At 36.8% G+C, this 26891-nt stretch overlaps 1 protein-coding gene across 1 annotated transcript in view; it reads left to right on the top strand.

Moving 5' to 3' along the window:
- Nucleotides 1-26891, top strand: part of LOC136041198 (thioester-containing protein 1 allele S1-like) — a 169761-nt gene that overhangs the window by 92157 nt on the left and 50713 nt on the right. The window contains exons 10-11 of the mRNA XM_065725770.1: nt 14372-14589; nt 16992-17189. Of these exons, the coding sequence (XP_065581842.1) occupies nt 14372-14589; nt 16992-17189 (416 nt within the window). The remainder of the gene's footprint in view (nt 1-14371; nt 14590-16991; nt 17190-26891) is intronic.

Here is a 26891-nt window from a genome sequence, read left to right as displayed (position 1 = left end):
TCAAATGAAAGGAAGGAATAGCATTTAAACTTAAAACGAACAGAGATTATTACACATATGAGGGGTTCTAAAAAAACTTTAGCATAAAGAGCGAGGTATTTAGGAGGAGATAAATACGTCGCTCTTTATGCTAAAGTATTTTTAGTAGTTTCAACTATTTATTCTACGGCCTTTCTGATTCAGGGGTCATTCTTAAAGAATTGGGACAAAGCTTAAGATTTAGAGTAAAGAGCGAGGTATTAACGAGGATACAAACACCCTTGTATACATAATAAAAATATAAGATTATGAAAGTTTGTTACGTAAGTTGCTAATTTATAAGTTACGTATATTTTTTAATAATAAAAACGTTCGTTAAAAATTAAACGTTCTAGTTGCCTTTTTAAGCAGCCGAAAAATGGGAGGGCACCTAGGCCTCCTTCTCCACCCCTTATTTCTCAAAATCGTCTGATCAAAACTAAGAGAAAGCCATTTAGCCAAAAAAAGAATTAATATACAAATTTCATTTTAATAATTTATGTGCGGAGAGCCAAAATCAAACATGCATTAATTCAAAAACGTTCAGAAATTAAATAAAAAAAAACTATTTTTTTAGCTGAAAGTAAGGAGCGACATTAAAACTTAAAAAGAACAGAAATTACTCCGTATATAAAATGGGTTGTCCCCTCCGCAATCCCTCGCTCTTTACGCCAAAGTTTGACTCTTTGCCACAATTCTACTTTTTAAAACAATTAAAAGCTTTAGCGTAAAGAGCGAGGGATTGCGGAGGGGACAACCCATTTTATATACGGAGTAATTTCTGTTCGTTTTAAGTATTAATGTCGCTCCTTACTTTCAGCTAAAAAAAATTTTTTTTTTATTTAATTTCGTTTAGAGGCAACGCACTATCGTTGCCTTAGTGAAGGCTGATGGGCCTTTCAAATGTTCTTTTTCCGATCAGGATGGTCATAAAACTGAGGAGAGGCTTCTTTGGTAAAAATCGGAAAGTGTTAGGGTCCTTCTTAATTGCCAATTGCCATCCGATCCCCCGTTGCCCCCAACAAATTCAATCAAAACTTGTGATTGATTTTATTTTTCTAAGATAGCTGAAAGGTCCAATTAATATGCCTCCAGGGATAGTTTTACCTTCCCTCCCTGGAGGGTAGTCTGTAAACAATGCGCATTAGCAATTGCTTGCAAATCAAATTTTTATTCGACCAAATGCTGTATTTTTGGTATATATCTTTGACTTAGGCAGGTCTACACAGGTTTATTGGGCCTTGGGGGGAGGGGGTTTGGACTCAGAAGAACGTAAAAAAACACACAAATTCTAAAGAAAACATTAAATGTATAAAAATCACAAAATTTTCAAGATCAGAACAACTTCCTTGTTTTTTTATTGATTCATTTCATCTAACTTATGATGGGACAATGGTTAAATAGCTGGATTACTACTAACAGCTCAATGCATCACGTAGCCTTCAGAAGGCATTACAGCCATGCATTATCCTCCTTTACCTCTACTTATTGAAATTATCACTCTTTGCCATTTCCCGCGTAGTTCTAGTTTCCTTTATATCTCCTCCCACCCTATTCTGGGTACTTTGGGTTGTTTGCACAAGGGTAGCCGAAAGGCATAATCTTAGGCAATTTGTTATTATTTATATGTGGAATGTGGCCTATTTGTCATATTTTATCTTTCATTATTGTCCTATGTAGCCTAAATCTGTCCCTAGAGCTTTCCTTGGGAAAACTTTTAACAAGTCTGTCTCGCCCTTCTAACCCACCCAAGGTTTAGGGATGGCACCGGGTTCCAAGTTTATAACATTAGTTCATAATAATTATCTTCCTATTCTTTCAAATTGAGTTCTAGCAGTAGTGATGACCGTTTGTTTTCGGGTGCGCCAATACGGGTGGAGCTCCTAGTCCCTCGAGACGGTTTTACACGCACCTGCGCAACACTATAGCGCCCCTATAACGGTATAGTACACCTACGTAATAGGGAATGTTTTCTATGATTTGAAGGCATCTGTTACATAATAGTTTCTTTGATTCTTTTCAAAAAACCATCAGGGGGGTCGCCAAATCAGGATTTCTTGGTTTGCTATGTAATGGGCTTTGGGTCTTGTCAAATTGGACGTGTAAGAGTCGGTTAGTCAAGCGAGGAAGTCCTAGTTGTAACTGAGGGGGACAAGCACGTGGATGTTACGTAATGACGGTGCACACGTGGGATGTGACGTAATCTTGCGTGACTTGATGAATTTATTGGGAATGACGGAATCTCGCGTGACATGCTGGACTTAAGGTTACTTAACATAGCCTTAGGATAGATCTGGTTATGTTAGACGACGAACCTAACTTAACCTAACCTACCCTATGTAGGTTAATTTAGGTTAAACTGACTTACTAGCATGTAAGAAAGAGGATGCGTTTCAGATTGTGTGTTTGTATGTCTGACTCTCTGTGTTTGTGTGTCTAACTTTCTGTTTTTGTGTTTTGGTCTCTCTGCCACCATGCCTGTGTGTATGTCTGTTTGTGTTTGTGTGTCTGACTTTGTATTTTTGTGTTTGTGTTTTTTTTTGTCTCTCTCTCACCGTGCCTGTGTGACTAGTGTCTATTTGTATGTCTCTGTGTCTGTCTTTGCGTTTTTGTGTGTTTGACTCTGTATGTTTGTGTGTTTGATTTTATATTTTTACGTATGCTTTTCTGCTCGCTCCCACTCTGTCTGTGTGACTGAGCGTCTGTTTGCATGTCTCTGTGTCTGCCTTTTTGTTTTGTTTGTCTGAGTCAGTGTGTTTGTGTGTCCAAATTTGCGTTTTGTGTTGTTTTGTATCTCTCCAAGCTTGCTTGTGTGACTGAGTGTATGTATGCATGTCTCTATGTCTGTCTTTGTGTTTTTGTGTGTCTGACACTGTGTGCTTGTTGGTCCAACTTTTTTTTTGTGTGGGTGTTTCTGTCTCTCTCCCATTGTTCCTGTGTGAATGAGTGTCTGTTTAAATGTCTCTGTGTCTGTCTTTCTGCTTTGTGTTTGTCTTAATCTGCGTGTGTGTGTGATTTACATTGTGTTTTTATATGTTTTTTCTCTCTCCCGGCTTGCCTAGGTGACTGAGCGTCTCTTTGCATGTCTCTGTGTCTGTCTTTGTTGTGTGTCTGACTGTGTTTTTATGCGTATTTTTGTCTCTCTCCAACCGTGCTTGTGTGTCTGCGTCTATTTGCATGTGACTGGATGGCTGTTTGCCTGTTTCTGTTTCTGTCTTTGTGTTTTTGTGTGTCTATTTCTGTGTGTTTGTATGTTTTTATGTCTGGCTTTACATTTTTGTGTGTGTGTTTTGTCTCTCTCTCACTGTTCCTGTATGACTGAGCATCTATTTGCAGGTCTCTGTGTCTGTCTTTGTGTTTTTGTGTGCCTGACACGGTGTGTTTGTGTGTTTTTTTGTGTATTTTGTCACCCTCCCGCCTTGCCTGTGTTCCTGAATGTCTGATCGCCTGCCTCTATTTCTGTCTTTGTGCTTTTGTATGTCTTATTATGTTTGTTTGCGTGTCTGAGTTTGTGTTTTTGTGTTTATTTTGTCTCTCTTCCAGCGAGTCTGTTTGACTGAGCATCTGTTGTCGTGTTTCTCTGTCTGTCTTTATGTTTTTCTGTGTAACTCTGTGTGCTTGTGTCTCTGACTTTGTGTATTTTGCGTTTTTTTTGTCTTTTTCCTACCGCGCCTCTTACAGAGCGTCTGATTGCATGTCTCTATATTTGTTTTAGTATTTTTGTGTGTCTAACTATGTGTTTCCTTTTGTGTTTGACTTCATGCTTTGTCGGTGTTTCGCCTCACTCCCCCCGTGCCTGTGTTTCTTACCATCTGATCGCATTCTCTGTGTCTGTCTTTGTGTTTTTGTGTGTCTGACTGTTTTTTTGCGCGTCTGAGTTTGTGTGTGTGTGTTTTTCTTGCGACTTTCCCAGCGTGCCTGTGCGATAGAATGTCTGTTTGAGTGTTTTTGTATCTGTCCTTGTGATTTTTGGGTGCCTGATTCTGTGTTTTTGTGTGTCTGACTTTGTGTTCTTATGTGTTTTTTTGTCTCTCTCCCGCCTTGCCTGTGTTACTGAACGTCTTGTTGCATGCCACTGTGTCTCTATTTGTGTTTTTTGGGTCTGACTCTGTGTGTTTGTGTGTCTGACTTTGTGTTTTTGTGTGTGCTTTTTTGTGTCTCTCCCATCTTGCCTGTGTGACTGAGCGTCTTTTTGCAAGTCTCTGTATCTGACTTTGTGTTTTTGCCTGCCTGACTATGTATGTGTATGTGTGTGTGTATTTGTGTATGTGTATGTATGTGTGTGTGGTTGTGTTTTTGTGTGTGTATATGTTTGTGTATGTGTGTGCGTTTGTGTATGTGCGTGTGTTTGTCTGTGTGTTTTTGTACTTTTGTGGATGTGTGTATGTGTGTTTGTTTGTGTGTGTGTTTGTGTCTGTTTATGTGTGTGTGTGTTTTTCTGTGTATTTATGTGCGTGTGTGTGTGTGTTTGTGCGTGTGTGCGTTTGTTTTTGTTTGTGTGTGTGTTTGTGTTTGGGTCTGTGCGTGAATTTGGGAACAATCCAGCTCATCTCTCTCTGACTTTGGCTGAAAACTCCTGCTAACCTATCTCAACATATTGCCATGGTAACGTCAACTGCTTGGACTAACACTTTCTACAGCTTAAAGTTAAGCAGGGAGGTGTTAAAAGAGTTTTATGGCCGAGGCAGACTGAAATCTAGCACTCAGTCACAGAAAAGGGGTGGTGAAGATTTTTTAGGGGCTGGCAATGGTGTCACTTATTAAGAAAGCCCAGTAAAGATCTTTTAAGAGTCTTAAGAATTATTTATTTGAAAACGAAACTTTTTAATGATTGCTAAGTAAAGAAAAACCACATGGAATAAGACATAAGATTCTCTTAAATCTCGTAATCCCCTTTTAAAAGATACAAGTATTATTTATTACACCAAAATCTTCATTTTTTAATAATAAGCGCCAAGTAAAGGAAAAACCACACGAAATCAGAGAACAGGGTCAGTCAACTCCTGTAAGGCTGATTTAAAAGATACAAGAATTATTTATTTAATAATAATCTTCGCTTTTTGATGATTGTTAAATAAAGAACAAACCACATGGAATCTGACAACAGAGTCCCCCAAACCTCGTAAAGCCCTTTTAAAGATACAAGATTTATTTATTTAATAGAAATATTCGCTTTTTAATGAGTGTTAAATAAAAAAAAAAAAACACACAGAATAAGACAACAGAGTCTCTAAAACTCCGTAAAGCCATGTTAAAAGATACAAGAATTACTTTTTTAACAAAAACTTCGCTTTTAATGATTGTTAAGTAAAGAAACAAGAGCTAATAGCTCATATGGCACTTGTGACGAGGCGAGAAGAGCTAAGAGCCAAGAGATCATATGGTATGAGCTCTAACAAAATTCTATGAATCAAAAGATTGATTTAAAAAGGAAAATAAGAGGCTTAATGCTGGTCAGGATTTAAAATAAGAGATCTGAGTCACGATGTCCTTCTAAATATCAAAATTCATTAAGATCCGATCACCCACTCGTAAGTTATAAATACCTGATTTTTTCTAATTATTCCTCTCCTTTCAGCCCCCCAGATGGTCGAATCTGGGAAAAAGACTTTATCAAGTCAAAGTGTGCAGCTCCCTGACACAACTACGAATTTTAATCGTCCTAGCACGTCCAGAAGCACCAAACTCGCCAAATCACTGAACACCTACCCCAGCTCCTCCAAAGAGAGCGAATCCAGTACGATTCTGTCAATCACTTATCAAGGACATTTGTTTATTCTATCCACCAAGTTTCATCCCGATTCCTCCACTCCAAGTGTTTTTCCACGATTTCCCCCTCCAACTCCCCCCAATGTCAAAAGATCTGGTCGGGATTTGAAATAAGAGCTCTGAGACATGAATTCCTTCTAAAAATCAAATTTCATTAAGATCCGATCATCTATTCGTAAGATAAAAATACCCCAATTTTCACGTTTTCCAAGAATTCCCGTTTCCCCCTCCAACTCCCCCCAATGTCACAGGATCTGGTAGGAATTTAAAATTAGAACTTTAAAGCACAAGATCCTTCTAAATATCAAAGTTCATTAAGATCTGGTCACCCTTTCGTAAGTTATAAATACCTCAATTTTCAAAATTACTCCCCCCCAATTCCACCAAAGAGAGCAGATCTGGTCCGGTTATCTCAGTCACGTATCTTAGACAGGTTTCTATTCTTCCCATCCAGTTTCATCCTGATCTCACCGCTCTAAGTATTTTCTAAGTTTTCCGGTCCCCGCAACTGTCTCCCCCCCATTGCGCTTGATCCGGTTGAGATTTAAAACAAGAGATCTCAGTTACGAGGTCCTTCTAAATATGAAGTTTCATGAAGATCCGATCACTCCTTCGTAAGTTAAAAATACGTCATTGTTTCTTATTTTTCAGAATTAACCCCCCCCCCAATAGAGCGGATCCGTTTCAATTATGTAAATCACGTATGTAAGACTTCTGCTTATTTTTCCCACCAAGTTTCATCCCGATCCCTCCAATCTAAGCGTTTTCCATGATTTTAGGTTCCCCCACCCCAAACTTCCCCCAATGTCATCAGATCCGGTCAGGATTTAAAATAAGAGCTTTGAGACACGATATCCTTCTAAATATCAAATTTTATTGAGATCCGATAACCTGTTCCTAAATTAAAAATACCTCATTTTCTCTAATTTTTCAGAATTAACCCCTCCCCAAACTACCCCAAAAAGAGAGGATCCGTTCCGGTTACGTCAATCATGTATCTAGGACTTGTGCTTATTTTCCCTCCAAGTTTCATCCCAATCCCTCCACTGTAAGTGTTTTCCAAGTTTTAGGTTTCCCCCTCCCAACCCCCCAACCCCAATGTCACCAGATCTGGTCGGGTTTAAAATAAGAGCTCTGAGACACGATATCTTTCTAAATATCAAATTTCATTGAGATCCGGTCCCCCATTCGTAAGTTAAAATACCTCATTTTTTCTAATTTTTCAGAAATAACCCCCCCAACTACCCCAAAGAGAGCATATCCGTTCCATTTATGTCAATCATGTATCTAGGACTTGTGTTTATTTTTCCCGCCAAGTTTCATCCCGATCCCTCCACTCTAAGTGTTTTCCAAGTTTTAGGTTTCCCCCTCCCAACTCTCCCCCCCCCCACAGTGTCACCAGATCCGGTCAGGATTTAAAATAAGAGCTCTAAGACACGATATCCTTCTAAACATCAAATTTCATTGAGATCCGATCACCCGTTCGTAAGTTAAAAATACCTCATTTTTTCTAATTTTTAAGAAATAACCCCCACCCCCAACTACCCCAAAGAGAGCGGATCCGTCCCATTTATGTCAATCATGTATCTAGGACTTTCGTTTATTTTTTCCACCAAGTTTCATCCCAATCCCTCCGCTCTAAGTGTTTTCACAGTTTTAGGTTTCCCCCTCCCAACTCCCCCCCCCACAATGTACCAGATCCGATCAGGATTTAGAATAAGAGCTCTAAGACACGATATCCTTCTAAACATCAAATTACATTGAGATCCGATCACCCGTTCGTAAGTTAAAAATACCTAATCTTTTCTAATTTTTAAGAATTACCCCCCCCCCCCTCCAACTACCCCAAAGAGAGTGGATCTGTTCAAATTATGTCAATCATGTATCTGGAACTTGTGCTTATTTTTCTCATCAAGTTTCATCCCGATCCCTCCACTCTAAGTGTTTTCCAAGATTTTAGGTTTCCCCCCTCCAACTCCCCCCAATGTCATCAGATCCAGTCGGGATTTAAAAAAGAGCTCTGAGACACAATCATATTCCAAACAAGAAATTTCATTAAGATCCCATCACCCGCTCATAAGTTAAAAATACTTAATTTTTTCTATTTTTCCGAATTAACCGGCCCCCACTCCCCCCCAGATGGTCAAATCGGGAAAACGACTATTTCTAATTTAATCTGGTCGGGTCCCTGATACGTTTGCCAAATTTCGTCGTCCTAGCTTACCTGGAAGTGCCTAAAGTAGCAAAACCGGGACCGACAGACAGTCCGACAGACCGACAAAATTTGCGATTGCTATATGTCACTTGGTTAATACTAAGTGCCATAAAAACCTCATGAAATCAGACAACTGAGTCTCTCCAATCTCGTAAAGCCCTTTTAAACAAAAAAGAGTTATTTATTTGACAGAAATCTTCGCTTTTCAATGAGTGTTAAATAAAGAAAAACCCCATAAAGCCCTATTAAAAGATACAAGATTTACTTATTTAACAAAAATCTTCACCTTTTAATGATTTTTAAGTAAAAAAAAACACATGGAACCAGACAATCATACAGAGTCTTTCAAGCTTTGTAAAGCCCTTTTTAAAGATACAAGAAATATTTATTTAAAAAAATTTGTTCTTTCTTAATGAGAAACAAAAACACATGCAATCAGACAAGAGAGTCTCTCAAGCCTGATAAAGCCCCTTTAAAAGATACAGGAATTATTTATTTAATAGAAAAAATTCTCGCTTTGAAATGAGCTTTGAAAAATCATACAAAATAAGACAACAGAGTCTCTTAAACACCTTAAAGCTTTTTTTTAAAATATACAAGAATTATTTATTTTAAGAAAATTTTCACTTTTTAATAAACGTAAAGTAAAAACGTTAATGTTTGAAAATCAAAGAAAATATGCAATCAACGTTACATAGTGTGGTTTTGTTCGTTCAAGACTGTCTCTAATATAAGTGCTAAATTCGAAGTATTGAAAAGCAAAAGAAAAGGCTTTTAATCATATATAAAAGTGTACCATATTCCATTCATAATGATACTTTCGCTTTTATTTCATCTCTGATAGGATAGAGATGAAATGAAGGACTAAAAAACGCACTAAGAACAAGCCCCAATATTATATGATAGTACTCTAATAAAGCATTACTTAGCAAGGAGGTGTTCGTCAATTGTAGGCAATTCCTAGTAACCGATTTTATCCTCCGCATGTCATTATTACAGTCATGGGAAAACACGCAAATCATTTAATCACTCTAGTAAGTAGGAACAGATTCTTATCCTTGCGTGCAATAGGTTATAACTTAGAAAGTATATCTGGAGCAAAATATTAGAAAAGCTTTCATATTCCAACTGGTTAGTTTTCCATTCCATTGAAAGCTAATCCCTTTTGAATCCTATCGCGGACATACAATCTTTGGAATATAAAGGTTCCCTGAGACAAACGTCTTGAATTAAAATGAAAATCAGAAGAAAATCAATCCTTGAAAGAAAATGAAGTCCTGAAGGAAAAAACGCCTTGAAAGAGGAAAGAAATTCCGAAGAAAAAATTTCTTAAAGTATTATGTAAGACCGATGTGTTTAACGTCACTGCATAATATCCTACGTGCGTGCTGCCATTTCGTAACATCCCACATGATCCCCTGTCTCTACGTAACACCAACACGTGCACGGTCATTGCGCAACACCCCACGTGTGTGGTGTGCTCAGTTTCAAGCAGGGATTCCCCACAGCCTCTAGCATGTCACGCGAGATTGTGTCATTCTTAATAAATTCATCATGTCACGCAAGATCGCTTCACATCCCACCTATGTACCGTCATTACGTAAAGCCCACGTGTTTGTCTCCCTCAGCTACAACGGAGAGTTCCCCGCTTCACTAAAAGACTCTAACGAGTCCTATTAGGTAACATCAAAAGTCTAAACAACCAAAGAAATCCCGATTTGGCAGCCCCCTGAATGTATTTTAAAGAATCAAAGAAACTAGAATAAAAGACGCCTGTGTCTCACAAAAAAACATTCCCTATCATGTAGGTGTACTAGTAGTGGGGCCGTAGGGACTGCTGATTGCATACCTTATTTGGGTACTAAATATCTTCCTTACTACTGAACTTACACCCATATCTGGGCACTAACGCCTCCCTATACTAAACTAGCGCATTTGCAGGAATTTTTAAAGAGCCCGAAACCCCTCAAAAATAACAACAGCAAAAGTGACGTCATTATAGGGGTTTCTAGCTTTTTTTTGAAAAAATTCTTACTTACACAACCAGACATCCAGACAGGTATTTGACGCTTTTGAGTGAATGGCCTATATATGTGCTTATATATTAGATATTTCCAAAATCTGGTCTGAAATAATCAAACTTCTTGCACTACGTTCTAAAAACTGTCCTCTGGTATAATGGTAATCCACAGTATTATCGCTATCCTCCATTGCATTGTCGAAACCTTACTTGGCCTTATCAAAATCAACACACATCAGACATAAAAACAGACAAACACAGACACTGGGGTGCAGATACTGAGGGTTCTACCTCACATTGCATGGCATGCCACGCTAAGTGAACCTAATTAAAGTTGTCTTGAATGAAATAATTTTGAAAGAAAAGGTAGGAATTTTAGGTTGGCTGTAGGTACCTGGGTGCAGGTAGAAATTGACTGGCTGTTTTCTTGTCTCTCTTACTGTGCCTGTGTGTCTGAGCAGGTGTTTACTTGTCTCATTGACTGTCTTCGTCTGTTTGTGTGGGTGAATATGTGTGTTTGTAAGTATTTTAGCCTCTCACACTCTCTGTACCTGTGCGTCTGGGTGGGTGTTTGCTTGTCCCAGTGTTTGCCTTAGTTTGTTTGTATTTCTGAATCTGTATGTTTCTATGCTTTTGTGTCTCTCACTATCTGTGCCTGTGTGTCTAGACGGGTATTTGCTTGTCCTAGTGTCTGTCTTTGTTTGTTTCTATGTCTAAATCTGTTAGGTTGGATATGTTTTTGTCTCTCTCACTCCCTGTTCCGGTGTCTGGGTGGGTGTTTGGATATCCTAGTGTCTGTCTTTGTCAGTTTGTATGTCTGAATTGGTGCGGCTTTTTTGTTTTTTTTCTGTCTCTCAATCTCTGTGTCTGTGTGTCTGGGTGGATCTTTGCTTGTCCAAGGATCTGTCCTTGTCAGGTTTTATGTCTGAATTTGTGTGACGAAAGTAAAACAGTTCAAAATAGGGATGAAACCTTTTAATTGACAGTGAACAGATGTAAAATTATTTAACTGGATATTTCGAACACATATACAGTGTTCATCATCAGCAATAAAACTAAAAGACATGAATAAAAATAAATAAATTTATACCTAATAAACTAATTACATATAGTTTGTTGCTCTTATTTTTTTCAATGCAACAGCGGAAGCAAATCTCTTTGACTCCTATTTTCATCTCTATTTTGAACTGTTTCACTTTCGTCATGGAAAGGCAGTGTGGTCTTCGAAGTTATCTACGTCGAGAATTTGCGTGTTTCTGTGTTTTTATCTCTCTCACTCTCTGTGTCTGTGTGTCTGGGTGGATGTTTGCTTGTCCCCGTGTCTGTCTTTGTTTCTTTTTATTTCTGAGTCTGTGTGTTTGAATATGTTTTAAACTCTCTCTCTGTCTCTCTCTCTCTCTCTCTCTCTCTCTCTCTCTCTCTCTCTCTCTCTCTCTCTCTCTCTCTCTCTCTCTCTCTCTCTCTCTCTCTCTCTCTCTCTCTCTCTCTCTCTCTCTCTCTCTCTCTCTCTCTCTCTCTCTCTGTGGCTATGTGTCTGGATGGGTGTTTGCTTTTCCTAGTTTCTGTCTTTGTCTGTTGTATGTCTGAATCTCTGTGTTTGTATGTGTTTTCGTTTCTCTCAATCTTTGTGCCTGTATGTTTGAGTGGGTGTTTGCTTGTCCCAGTGTCTGTCTCTGTCTAATTGTATGTCTGAATATGTGTTTGTATGTGTTTTTGCCTCTCTGACTCTCTATACCTATGTGTCGGAGTGGGTGTTTGCCTGTCCCTATCTCTGTTTTATCTGTTTTTGTGTCCGAGTCTTTGTGATTGTATGTGTTTTTGTGTCTCTCACTCTATGTACTTGTGAACATGGGTGGGTGTTTCCTTGTCCCAGTGTCTGTTTTTGTCTGTTTGTATGTCTGAATTTGTGTGTTTGTATGTGTTTTTTTCTCTCTCACTCTATGTGCCTGTTTGTCTGGGCGGGAGATTGCTTGCCCAGTGTCTGTCTTTTTTTGTTTGCATATCTGAATGTGTATTTGTGTTTTGTGTCTCTCACCCTCAGTGCCTGTGTGTCAGGGTGGGTGTTTGCTTGTCCCAGTGTCTGTGTTTGTCTGTTTGTATGTCTGAATCTGTGTGTTCGTGTGTTGATTTTGATAATACCACGTAAGTTTTGATAATGCAATAGAGTTCTTGATTCTTCATAGTGTTGATTTTGTCCAACAGAAACATGTGAGAAAAGTGTAAGATTTCAATAATGCAATAATGCAATTCTCATTATATCAGGCGAGAGTTTAATAATGGGGTGCAAGATATTTGGTAATATCAGACAAGACTTTGGTAATATCATACAAGATTTGGAAATACTTGGCTAAAATTTTTATCAATATTACAACCTTTTACCATATGGTATCCTTCTAAAAATAATTACTTGGCAGAACCAGCAGCTACAAGCCTAAAAAAATATCAAGTAAGCAGCTAATAGAATCTCAAAAATTCCAAGTAAAAAGAAGTGTCACTAGAAACATTATTTTTCAAATAGAAAAATTATGACTAAAATATCTATATTATCTTCATTTGGTCCTGGTTGTGTAAGTAAGTCATTTCTCTAGTTTGATGTAGGCAGGCCTTAGTGCCCACATATAGGTGAAGTTCAATAGTGTAGGGAAGATTTAGTGCCCAAATAAATTGTGCAAGCAGTACTCCCTCTGGCCCCACTACGTGTACTATACCGTAACAAGAGCGCTATAGCATAGTGCAGGTGCGCGGAACAATGTCCTTTGGGACTAATATTTCCAATTTTCGTATCCTCTATGGGTGCGCTCGAAAGCACAGGGCCGTCGCTACTTCTATTGCAAAAATAAATTAATAAAAAACCACTCTTTACCTTCCCTATTGCAATTTTTTCATCCGAATTGCATCCACCATATTCATTACCAATACTGCCCAAGTATGTGAAGCTATCCATTTGATCCATTTTCTCGGTATCTAATATCTCCTCTTCACCCTCATTTATTTCTAGAGTCTTCATAGCAATAATTTTGACCAACAAAAAATTTGAGAAAAGTGTAAGGTTTAGATAATGCAATAGAGGATTCTCGTTATATCAGGGGAGAGTCTAATAATGTAGTGCAAGATATTTGGTAATATCGTACGAGATTTGGAAATACTTGGCTAAAATTTTTATCAATATCACAACCTATTATCATATGACACCCTTCCAAAAAAACAATCACTTGACACAACCAACAGCTAATAGCCTAAAAAAATTCTAAGTAAGCAGCTAATAGACTTAATAGAGTAATAGAGTAATAGAGCAAAAATGTTACTAGGAACATTATTTTTTTTAGTAGAAAAAGTCACAACTAACATATCTATGTCATCTTGATTCGGTATTTCGAGAATATCACAAGTATTTCTTGTTTTAAGTATATTTTATGTCATTATAAGACATAAAAAGTAGAAACATTTCTTAGTAAAAAAAAAAAAAAAATTAAAAGCATTTAAAGTGCAAAAAATAAATACAAAAAAAGGGGCCAAAAGTTTAGGGAGGTTACATTGGGTTCACAGGAGGTTGGGTCATGTATGAAAAGAACTGTCGTATCATTGTTTAAAATATATACGACTTTATTAATTTCAACTTTATGCATATCCCAAAACTAAACACTATTTTCAAGAGACAAAAATTTATTCATATAATTGTCATGACTCGAATATTAAGTATTATAATAACTGGACATTGCTTTTATTCAATGAAGATTGAATATTTGCTTATCATGGCCTGACAGAAATGTGTAGGTCATTCACCCAAAAGTGTCAGATACCTGTCTCAGCGGCTGGTTGGTGTAAGTAACTCAATGCTCTAGTTTAATATAGGCAGGCCTTAGTGCCTAAAATGGGTGTAAGCTAAGTAGTGTAGGGAAGATTTAGTGCCCAAATAAAGTGTGCAAGCAGAACTCCCTTTTGCCCCACTACATGTACTTGTACCATCACAGGGACACAATAGCATTGCGCAGGTACGTGTAACAATGTCTTCAGGGACTAGTAGCTCCAATTCCTACACCCCTATGGGCGCACCTGAAAGCAGAGGGCCGTCACTACTTCTATTGCAAAAAATAAATTAGTAAGCAACCACTCTGTACCTTCGCTATTGCACTTTTTACATCAGCACTGCATGCACCATATTCATTAATAATACTGCCTAAGTATGTGAAGCTATCCATTCGATCGATTTCCTCTTTATCTAATATATCTTCTTCACCCTCTTTTCTATCTAGAGTTTTCATAGCATTAATTTTTGTCGAACAAAAATATGTGAGAAAATTTTAAGATTTTGTGATATGTATAAAAAGCAATAACAACTATAATTATAGTTGACGTCCCTTTTGACGCTGAAGAAGTGAGGGTAATTGCCACTTACGTACATCCCAAAAACGGAAAGATGAGCAGTAATGAGTTAATTGTCAATAGAGCCTCCTATCCTGACAATCAAATCATTTCACTGAGTTCCAGTAGTGAGGAAGCAGACATTGGAGAATTTGCTGTGTTTCACTTGAAAGCCAATTTTCCTCTCGAGTTTTTTAGCTACTTGGTGAGTACATCCCTATTATTATATATCTGACTTTTTTATTTGCTTTTACCAATACCTTCCCAAGATTCTACCAGGTATCCGTTTAAAGCTGGTTCGACAATGGCTGAGTTTATATGGTCCTAGATAAAAAATTTTGCTCTAAAGGGTGAGTTACAGTTCCTTTTCTTATTATTTGACTGTTTATTTGGTAAAGGGGGATGGGATTTGATCTTACGGCTTTGACACCAAAAATATAATCACTTTATTCCTATTGATCAAGAGACTATTTATGAGGTCTATGAAAAAAAAAACTCCAAGGATGGAGGAGGGGATTTGGTCAAGGGGTTATTTATGAGGGCTATACAAAAGAAAACTCTAAGGACATTCGTATCTCCAAATGCCCTATCAAGTAAAAACAGAAATATTTTTGTATTACTACCGGGAACAACAGAAATCTCTAAAACTAAAAATGGAAACACATGTGGTCATGACACTGAGAGTCATCCTTGAGTGTTATACTTCTTCAACTTTTATTTTTAGTCCTGAAATTTTTAATTCTTCCGGTATAAAAAAAAACAGCAAATTTGTGCATGTTTTTAATGCTTTAGAAGATAAAAGCTTTCTTTATATATGTTCTTAAATAGTTGAGCTTTTTCTCCTTAGTCCTTTTTTTAATCGTGTAGGATAGAAAAAACTAGCATTTAATATTTCTTCTTAACGCTGGTCTGACGATCTCTGCTTTATAACGAGTCTCTATTGTAAGACTATGCCGAAACTATGCCTGCATCTCTGTTAAACGTCCAATAGCAAAAGCTATTTGCAAATAATAAACGCCTCACTTGTAGCGAGTTTTCTATTTTCCTTGAAGATTTAATCTTTGAAATATTTGTCTCTGAAGATGTGATTCCTAAACAGACGAAACTAAATAAAATAAAAAAATTTTTAGTTTTTTTAACACCAAAGCAGAGGTAAGGAAGGAGTTGCATTATCAATAGAAAATGGTAGTCTAAAAAAGGTAGTTTGAAAAAATTTATATAAACAAAACCTAGTTTTAGTGCTGATTCAAAGTTATGTAAAATTTACTAAATTTAATGTTACCCATCAAAATCTATTGTCACAAGAAAACTTGCCTAATCTTTCAAAATTGGGGAAAATACTCCCAAAAAGGAGCGATTCTAATGAAAATTGCATCATCAAATTCAGCTTCAAGAACAACTTACTATAGATTCTAAGTCCTCATATGAAACTTCGCATGTTTTTGGAGAGCATTGGTCACAGCTGGGGATTCACTTGTATTTTGTTTTTGTTTTTCTGTTCCTTTCTTTTAAGGGGGTGATAGTATCGATCCAATGGTGATAAAATAGCGGGACAAGGAGAACTTGAACAGACTTTTATAGTTATAAATACCTTAGGTTACGAAATAGATTGTTCCTACATCAAGGTTCCAGTTTCTCCATTTTTGTGCCAAAAATCAAATATTCAGCCCTAGGACCAAAATGCTATGGGCAATCAGATTATAACTATCCAAAAGATTCTTATATAATCTCCCAGTTTCTACATGTTGTCATCTGATGGTTAGGCAGTATTTCTTCGTTACATTGGTGGGTTTTTTTTTCCTTGGAAATAATAAGCTTTTTTAGGTGAAAGCACAGAAGATATTAAAACAAAATAAACATGAGCTATCCTGTATATTAGGATGACCTCCATAATATATCATCCGGGTATATACCAAACTATCTTGCATCTAGGAGGGGGGGGGGTATCAAATATTTTTTTTTAATTCTGATAAATTGTAAAAATGAAAAAAGGAAAAAAGCAACTTCAACCCAAGCAAAACTCAATCAAAACAAAGTTTTACCCGGCAAATTCAAAAAGCGAAACTCAGGCGAAAGAAAAATTTAACCTTCGCGGGAGTCAACCTATCAAAGCTCAATCTCCTAAAACTCAACATCGGAAAGACTAACCCACGCAAAATTGTACCCACGCAAAACTCGTTCTAATTAAAATTCAACTCCTGCAATTTTTTACACGGTAAAACTCAGCCGTCAAGAATCAGGCCTTAAAAAATTCCCCTCAATAGGACCTGGTCTCAATTCAACAAACAGAAAATTGGAGAAACTCAGTTAACATCAAGTGTATCTAAAGAAAAATCAGTCTGCTCAAAACAGAAAAATGAACCATTTAAAACCTAGAAAAGTAATCGACGCCTCAATATCTCCAAAGTCGAACGAAGTAAAAATATGCATTCTCACATTTTGCTCTGGCATATTTTTAATTCTATAGATTTTTCTTTTTATAATGTTTCTCAAAACAATTGTGTTTCTTGCTTGATTCTTAGGAAATTATCCAAGTCCTGGGGGAAATTTTCGCAAGTAGCTTTCTGTTTAAGACCTTAGCTTCCTGAATTTGCTTTCAATTTTCAGGTCATTTCAAAAGGACTTGTACTCTACTCCAACACAGCGTATAGTGAATTTACCTCCCAGAGGAATGTGATCACCTTTACGGTCCCAATTTCCGCAGAAATGGCCCCAACGTTTACGGTCTTGGCATATGTCTTAAATGGAAACTTCTTAGTGGCAGACTCTGTTACTGTTCCCGTCAAATCTATTAGCCGCTATGAGGTAAGGCAATTCAGAGCCATAAATTATGTCAGTCATAGTCAAAACCCATTTTACCAACAGGCTAAAAACCCGGACGGAACCTGATTTCATCCATCATGTTCACCTTGCTATCTGTTAGGACCGCCTACATCCGCAGTGGCGTTGTGGGCTAACATATCTGTACCAGTAGGCATCTGAATTTAATATTTTATGGTTGTTGTTGTTGTTTGGTTCAATATTTTATGGTTCAAGGAGAAACAATTAATTACCGTAATATATTGAACGCAATGAGCATGCATTAAGCATATGCGTTAATCATTATTAGTATGCAAATCAATTAGTATGCATTAAGCTTAATAGATAAAATTAGATAAGTAAAATTTGAAAAGTGGAATATTTTTATTTTTAATGTTATAAGAACTGAAAAAAGATAATATTTGTAATGTAATTCTCTTTGATGGAAGCGCCAATAACGCAGTAGCTTTTAGACTTTTACAGTTAGGGAAGGAGGCAGTAGCAAAACTCTTGTTTGTAGTGAAATTAAATTTGTCGTCAACGGTCTTGGGAAGAAATAATAAGATTAAACAAAATATATAATGATATCATATTATAAATATATAGTATATCATATTATCTATATTATATAATACACCACATATCATTAATTGGCATTGGATTGTACAGTATAATTATGTATAATTATTTGATAATATCTAATGATATCAGCTGCTAAAAAGCCCATCAGTTCAAAATTTAATTTTATTGTAATTTTATTTTTGTTTTAAATGTTGTAATAAGTACATAAAAGAATTTGAACGTAATGCATTTTCAGTAAAGCGACAGCGATGCAGTAAGTTTTAGACTTTTACAGTTAGGGAAGGAAGTTCGTTTTAATCTTGACTTGTATACTCAGTTAAAGTTTTATTCGTTTTAAGATGTATTTATTCATTTATACTAGTACCTGTTGTGGGTTTGTTTGCTATGATTGTTTATTTAATTTCTGCTCGTTTTGGGTTTCATTTATGGTTCAGTATTAAAATACTTTTCTTCGTTTTAAGCTTGATTTGCATATTTAATTTAAGCTGTACTCATTTTAGGATTATTTATTCATTCATTTTAGTACAACAAAATGATAAAAACAAAAGAAATATGAAATCAGAATAATACTAGTAACAAGAATGCAAGAAAATATAAGAAAACTAGAAACAATATTTTTAAGGAAAACCAAAAGCTACTGACCCCCCCCCCCCTTTCCCGCACAAAAAAGCAAACCAAACCTATTTAAGCCACTCCAACCCCATCCGGGTAATAAGAGTCCAGTGTAATGCAGGTTACATTTTAATTACTTTGAGTTTTAATAACGAACAAGTCTGATATTCACCTTCTCTTCTTGACTTGATTTGTTGCAATCCATTTTTTCTTATTGTTAGACATTTCTGTTCTTTTCTGGTTTTTATTGGCATGAAACATGCCTCGTTTGACGCGTCTAAAGATATTAGCGTTCTTTTTTATCTTTACTTGTCCTTTTTCGGTGGCTGGCGTTGACCCTCAGGAAAATAACCGCCCACCACCGCAAAAAATTCCACCACCCCAGAAATTACCCCCTGAAAATACCCCCACAATTTAGCCCCCCCTTGAGCCCACCCCCACCCCTGGAAAAAGATACACCTTTGCTCCATTTTCACTGGGAAACTTTTTCACCGAGGAGGGGATTACCGGCACGATTTTAAAAACAGTCAGAAATTGAAGTCTTTTTCAAATGAAAGTGTGCTAAGAAAAAATTTTCATCCGATATCTTCCGCAAGAAATTTTATGGCTGGAATTTTCAGCTAAAATGGGTTGTCTCGGGGAGTTTTCTTGGAGAGGGATGGGTATTTTACTTGAAAACAACTTTCCATGGGGGAATTTCTTATGGAGGGGGATCCGGATTTTTCGATATTATTTAAAAACGATCGGAAATTAAATTTAAAAAAAGTTTCTTCAACTGAAAGTACTAAGCAGCATCAAAACTTAAACGGACAGAAATTATTATGTATATGGAAGGGGTTGCCCCTTCTCAAGACCTTGCTCTTTACACTGAAGGTTTATTTTTCCCCAGTTCCTTCAAAACGACTTCTGAAACACAATAGCCGTTTAATAAGAATAATAAACTTTTTTTGAAATATCCAATCACCTGTTATGAAAGATTGTCGGTGGGTGCAGAGTGGAGAGAGGGGATGCTGCCTGAAACCACCTCTTGGGAACCGGATTTTCCGACATGGTCTGTTTTTTTCTTTTAATGTAAAAAACAAGTTTTTCTACTTAAGGTACGGAACAACACTGAAAAAGACAAAAATTAGTCCATATATGAGTGGGGCTGCAGCCTCCTAAATCTCTTGCTCATTAAACTAACGTTTCTATTAATTTGATAAAGCTTTTTATCTAATTAAACGGCCCTAATGCTTATGAAGTCTTTCTTAAAGAATTGGAAAAAAAATTCAAACCTTAGCGTATAGAAAGAGGCGCTTCAAAGGGGAAAGCACCTAATGCATGGAAAAAATGTTTTTATTTAAAGCTTTTATGTAGGTCTTTACTTTTAGTTAAAAAAAACTTGTTTTTTTCCATTTAATTTCATAAAAAGGCTACTGTATTAAAATAAACGACACGGTATTCGCACAGGATTCTGATTAATTGAGAATTCATCTGGGCTTGGTCTGTTTTGGTGTACATTTTCCGGCTGAACAATCTCTTCCTACCTGATTTATCTACTAAAGGCTTCCTCCCCGTAGTAGCATAATGTTTATAGGTATGGATATACAGTGAGGTGGAGGTAATAGGCTTGGGACTGCCTGTGCAGGATCTCAACTCCTGTTGATAAAAGAGGATCGCCAAGTACTGATAAGCACGTTGTGACCAAGAATGGGCCCAGGATTGCACAAAGCCTTTATTCACACTGAAGGTCCCAGGGACTTCCTGCTTTCCGGTTATAAGCCGGCTTGAGCACTTCGGTGTAGACTTCCAAAGATGTGCTGGTCCCCATCCTGCAGTGGTATCCGGGACCATAGCTTTTCCTGAGGTCAAAATGATTTCAATGAATTAAATAACATGAAAATTGGAACTTGGAATGTTACGACGTTAATAAATAACTATCATATTGACATTTTGACTGACGAATTCAGACGATTCGAACCGGACTTATTAGGAGTTTTAGAAGCTCATATCCCAGGGGTAAAGAAGCATGAAATAAGATGATATAGAATTTTTTTTTACTCATGCAGGACCGACGGAAAACATAAGCAGGGTATAGGGCGCATTATTAATAAGGAATCTAATAAGTCTTGTTTAGGCTGGGAAGGCGTTAAAAATAGAATGCTATTTGCTCATTTCATCATAGGCAACGCGCAATAGCGCCGCCTAAGTAAAGAACGATGTTGGCACAATGTATTATGTGTTATTGTTTGGCCCTAGACCAGCGTACTTTGTATCGAAGGAGTTGCCATAGAAACTTCAAAAAAGGCTCATTCGAATGGATATTGAAAGGGCTAGTGCCCTTTTCAATAGTCAAAAGTGATTTGGGAGTAACTGACCCCCCTCCCACGTCCACCATTTCCCCAAACATATCTTGTCAAAATTATGAGATAGCCATTTTGTTCAACGTAGTTGAAAGGTCCAGAAATTGTGTCTTTGAGGATGACAACTCCCACAGCCCCAGTGCAAGGGTTGTAAGTTATGCCGTGGGGGGCATGTAAGGTTTTTATAGAAAGCGTGGCCATATATACTTCGGTTGGGGGCTGACTGCATTGGTAATCAGAAGCTCTAGTGCCATTTTCAAGAGTCTAAGTGATCTGAGGGCAGCTCCACCACCCCTCATATACACACGACGTACTGTCCCGATATGCATCTAATAGAAATTTTAAGATGGTTATTTATTTATGATAATCCATATATCCTTCAACTAGGCTTTTGGGGTTGAAATAAGCCTTCTGAGCTTGGGGGCAACGGTTGTAAGTTATGCTCCGGTGGTAGTTAAGGTTATTATGGAAGGGATGGTTGCATAAGGTTTAGAGAAGGCTCATTTGATTGAAAACTGGAAGTTCTAGATCCCTTTTTAGAGTAAAAACTGATGAAGGTCAGATAGTCCCCCTTCACCGGAATACCCCCCTTTTAACCAAACCAATTTGAAAAGCGGATGAAGATTTTGCTATATTTATTTTCCAGAGAAATTGCCTACGGATTGTTCTAGGTACCCAGCTGACTGGCCATATTTCAAACAGCAGGCTAAGCGAAGTGTCGTTTAATCCTGTTCATTAGGTGTATAATGAGAGAAAGGTTAAGATGGCTAGGCACATTCTGCGGATGAGCGATGATGGATTACCAAAGATTCACTTTTTCGGCCAACCGTCTAGAGCTCAACGAAAAGCAGGTCGTCCGTGGTTTAGGTGGGAGGATATCATAAAAAAAAGTTTGAAGGTAATAGGAACTTCCAAAGAGAATCTAAAGAGGGAGGCTTTGAACTGATTGAGATGGAGGAGAAACGTATGTAGCTGTGTTGGCCTCACGTGGCTTGGTGCTGCGGTGAGTTGTTAGTAGTAGTAATAGTAGTAGTAGCATTGAATATGATAAATACTTTAATAATAAATACTAAATTACTGAAAACATCAGTGCCGGCCTGGAGGTATTAGGTTTCTGCCAAATTAAAATCTATGCAACCTTGGACTAAACAAGCCTAATCGGAAGGTTAAACATGTGGGTTCAACGCTAGGATATTTGTATCAGTTAGAAACTGACCATTTCATTGGCACAGGAGTCCAGACGTTAGAAGAATACTGGGATGATTTTCTTAACAGATTCATCTTTCCTCTAGCTAAGGGTGGTATAAGAACATTTGTTCTTGTGTTCGACAAGCATTGCTACCAATCGAGTGGAAAGCTGTATATTCAAGCAAGCGCTTTTCTAAGGATGAATATTCTCAGTTTTGAAGGTTATTGATACAAACATTAACAATCTTTTCTCTGAAAATTCCTTCCAATCAAGATAAAATTGGCTTCTCGTAACTTTCGGTAAGGCCTGATCTGCGCTCTACGCGACCATCATTAGAAGAGGAAAAACGTTGTTTCAAACGTCACGGTATAAAGAACGTGCAAGTTATCATGGACAAAGCAAGAAACTGAACAATTAAGTAGAGCCATAGAAACTGCCTTTCACGTCTCAAATGAAGGAGAGGTTTTTGTCGATAAAAAAAAAACAAGACAGACCAGACAGTTCTTTTTACATTCTGAAGATTGGTTCCAGTTCAGATGCGAGGCGTTTCCGTGTCGTCACTAGTGATACAGATGTCTTCTTTTCTTCGCTTCTGGGTTTCAGAAATTTCGATGAAAAGTGTCCTGGCATCAATATTTCCATCGATTTCCATGACAACGCTTAGAAGGCCTTATACATCAAGAATGTTTACGTAATACATGAAATGTTTAAAAAGAAATATTTGAAAATCGAGTTTCTTTGCTTCCGGTTGCACCAGAGTCTGTTGTAACATGGTTGGGGATAGGTGGAGCAATAGATTTTGCAAATCGTATTCAGAGCCTTTGAATAGAGAACCTTTTCAAAATCCTCGCCGAGTACTTTCAAAAGGATTCAGTCATTAGGTACCCGACCGGAGAAATCCTTATTAATAAGGACGCTTACGACGAGTTTGTTAACATATTGCATGTAACCAACAATCAACACTTGTTCACGGAAATTTCCCTAAAGCGTGATGCAGGTATTAGAAAATGGCAATTCCGGGGACCTGGAAAAATCTATCAAAAATATTATCAAACCAAAAGGAAAAGCCAGATTAGTGAACAAGGAAACTAAAGTGCAGCAAGTCTTTGAATTTTTCAAAGATGAAAACAATGACCTTGAAAAGATTCGTGATGTCCCCCTTCTTTCACGTGAGGAAATGCGATACAGACTGTGAATGAATCTGGATCGAGAAAAGTGACTACCATCAGAAGCATGTACTTTCCGAAAATTCCTTAGGGATGTGTACAGCATTCATGTTTGGCAAGACGTATATTTCTCCCACCCTCATACTCTTTATCCTCACGACTAAAGGTTTAAGTCTGATTTCTTTGACTTGGGGTACGACCGGATTGAAGATTTTATCTTTTTAAAAGACATAAAAGGTGATAAGGTGCAAGACAACGGGTAGCTTCAAATTGAATGAGCTCCAAATGCCATATATGTTTATTTTAATGTGTTTATTGCATTATATATATATATATATATATATATATATATATATATATATATATATATATATATATATATATATATATATATATATATATATATATAGAGAGAGAGAGAGAGAGAGAGAGAGAGAGAGACTTTTTATTATACATATATCATCAATATACAAAAGAACTACATCGGCCACTTTAGAAAGTCAAAGACTTGTTAGTAGTGGCTGATAAACATTAATGAGCAGCAATACCGACAACATTAACAAAACAAAAAAAAATGAAACAAAATGAAACAAAAAAGTGGGAACATGAAAACAACAGGAAAGCAAAGAATAAGAAGAGAGAGAAAGAGAGAGAAAAAAAACATACTTAAAAAGCAACTCAAAAAGCCATCCCAATTAAATTATTTACTTCATCTCTTCCTAGAAGGTGGTTCTTCAGTTTACTCTTAAACTGCCTAATAAAACTATTACTCTGCACTTGCTGTTTTATTGGTAGAATTCATTAAAATTTTAAACGATGATTTGTTCTCTAGAGTAGGCTACTCTGAATTCATAGAGAAACACCATGAGTGCGTTTAGACCCTTAACTGCAATGCAGTGAAGTCAACCTTAGTTATCACTACGGTTCTGTTGAAAGGATAAACAGGCCTGAGCACTAAAAGTTAATTCATGCATATAAGTTTAACAAAATGTTGCCTTCTTACTTTAAAATCATTAATTGCTATTAATAATTTATTTTCAAGTTAATTTATTAATAAATTACCGATATTTATATTCTAATCAAATTTATGTTACAGTATTATCTATTAAAATATTATTATTGCATTATCATTATATATAATTATTATATATAATGAATTTCAGCCTGAAAATTTCTCTTTTGTATTTTTTTTCATTTGACTAAAACTTTAATCTCTAATCGATTTTCGGTCACTCCTGAATTGCACCCTTACGTGGAAATTATTTCCCGGAAATCAAAACACGTGGGAAAAAACCCCTGGATAATTCCGCCGCAGCATCTCCACATTAAAAATCTAGCAAGGGATGTAACACAATTAAAAAGAATTTTGTGTAGTAACTCTGTCAAATCTTCCCTGTGAAACATTTTCCCTGTAATATTCACACCCAGAAATTTTCCTCTCCAAGGAAGGTTCTTCCTATAGAAATCCACCACAAGCATAAACCCCTCTCCCCCCCCCAAAAAAAAAGTCTGTATACTTCCCGATAGCAAATACTATGCGTAAGCAATGGACGAATTTCATAGCTTACAAACCTCTCCCCACGGACTGTGGGGGGGGGGGGGTCATCATATACCTAAAAACATAGTTATTTGGTCTTTCAATTATACCGACAAAATGGCTATCTCAAAGTTTTGATCAGATAATTTTGGGGGAAAAAATGGATGTTGGAGGGGGCCCAGTTGCCCTCTAGTCTTTTTGGTCACATATGTTGGCACTAAAACTTTTAATTTTGTTCGAATGCACCCTCTCCCGATCTTCTACGACTATTATTTCGATACAATCATCTATGAAAAAAAAAACATGCATCCGTGATCTATCTTCTGGCAAAAATAGCAAAATCCCTCATTATTGCAGATAGGAGCTTGAAGAATCTAGAGTAGGGTTCTCTGATGCGTTGAATCTGATGGTGTGATTTTCATTAGGATTCCTTGAATTTTAGGGATTTCCCCCTATTTCAAACATCGGGCAAATTTTTTCAGGCCCGTAACTTTCGTTTGGCAATACTAAACCTTATGGTGCTTATATATTTGGAATCAAGAAAAACATAAACACCCCCTCCCCCCAAAAAATCCTGGATACCCTAGGCTGAATCGTCGGCAAGCAATTTTACAGGGAGAGGGATTCTCAGCGAGAATGGAACTGTCTGGAGGGAATTTGACTTGGGGGGGGGGCTTACTTCACATTGGATTAAATTTCATCAAAGGAGTTTTCCGTGAGAGGGAAGGTTTTCCCCTCCATATATGAAGGGTTGCCCCTTCTTTAATGCCTTGCTCTCTACGCTAATAGTTGACCGTTAGTCCCAGTTTTTTAAGAGCGCTTACTGAAACACTGGGGCCGTTTAATTAGAATGGGAAGCTTTTTTCAAGTGCTACAAGCATTAGCATAAAGAGTAATAAGGAGGTGGGAGTAATAAGGTAATAAGGAGGTGGCACCCATTCATATACGGAGTAAATCTTCCGAAATTAATATGCACATTTTGTTTTAATTTTCATGTACAGTGAGCCAAATTCGAACCTGCGTTAGTTGACAAATATTCAGAAATTAAATAAAAAACAAGTTTTTTAACTGAAAGTAAGGAACAAAATACGAACAGAAACTATTCCGTATATGCAAGGGGCCCCCCTCATCTTCTTGCTCTTTACGCTAAAGTTTTTATTGTTTTAAAAAGTAGAATTGTGGCAGAGTCAAACTTTAGTGCAAAGAACGAGGCGTTGAGGAGGGGACAGCCTCTTTCGTATACAGAATAATTTCTGTTCGTTTTAAGTTTTAGTGTCGTTCCTTGCTTTCAGTTCAAAAAATTGTTTGTTTTAATTTAACTCAAAAAAGAAAAACCTAGTGATACGAGCGTAGACGGCGTAAAACCAGCGATGCCCGGGTAAAATGTGACGTAAAGTGTGCGAATAATGTACAAAATTGTTCAATGGTTCTTACTATAACTGATATAGCCCCTTTTTTCGGGGAATGGGCTCTGAAACATAGTTCCTTTCTTCGAAAAGTTTTATAGTTCCTCAACCATTTGACTTTTTACCTGATTATAAGTTTCTAAGGCAGGGAAAACTAATCAATTAGCTATAAAACTAATTGACTATTTTTACCATTTCGAAGGTACTTCGTATCAATCTAATCCGCATGGTTTTCCTGAAATGACACAGGCTTAATGGTCTTAAGCTGAAAGTAGAGAGGTTTCCAAAATGACGTTTTACTTCATTTTTATGTCGTTATATTTTTCAATGAGCTTTAGTGTTGATACTGATAAGCAAATAACTTAATGTCCAATGTATTATTTATGGACTCCTAAGTTAAAAAATTATTTTTAATGAAAAATTAATCTAGCTACGCAGTGTTTATTTCTTCTAAAGAAAAATTTAGTTCATTTGTCTTTGAATAAAATTTGTCTTTAATATCTTATTATTTCACATTCGTTCGATGTCAAAAGTTGGTTAAACTTACAGAATTTTTGGAAAAGTCATTTTAAACACGCTCTTTCAAGGTCATATTTGTAATGTTCTGGCGAGGGGTGCAGTATGACAGAAACTTTTTAAGTATTTATGGTAGGATTCTTAGCTGTATTAAGGGTTTATTATAGCTACAAAACAGCATTATAGCTACTTCAGATTTTAAAAATTGTGGCTAAATTACTGTAATGTATTGTTAGCTGATTATGCTGATGAGCAAATAACGTAATATGAACTGTTTGAATTTAGACTTATAAGTTTAAATTTACTTTTAAACTCAGCATTAATCCAGCTAGGTCGTATTTAATGTTCTTAAACAGAT

The sequence above is a fragment of the Artemia franciscana genome, unplaced genomic scaffold (assembly GCF_032884065.1).
Source record: "Artemia franciscana unplaced genomic scaffold, ASM3288406v1 PGA_scaffold_1179, whole genome shotgun sequence".
NCBI lineage: Eukaryota > Metazoa > Arthropoda > Branchiopoda > Anostraca > Artemiidae > Artemia > Artemia franciscana.
Note: the sequence above shows the minus strand (reverse complement) of the source record. Positions and strands in the feature narration are given on the sequence as shown.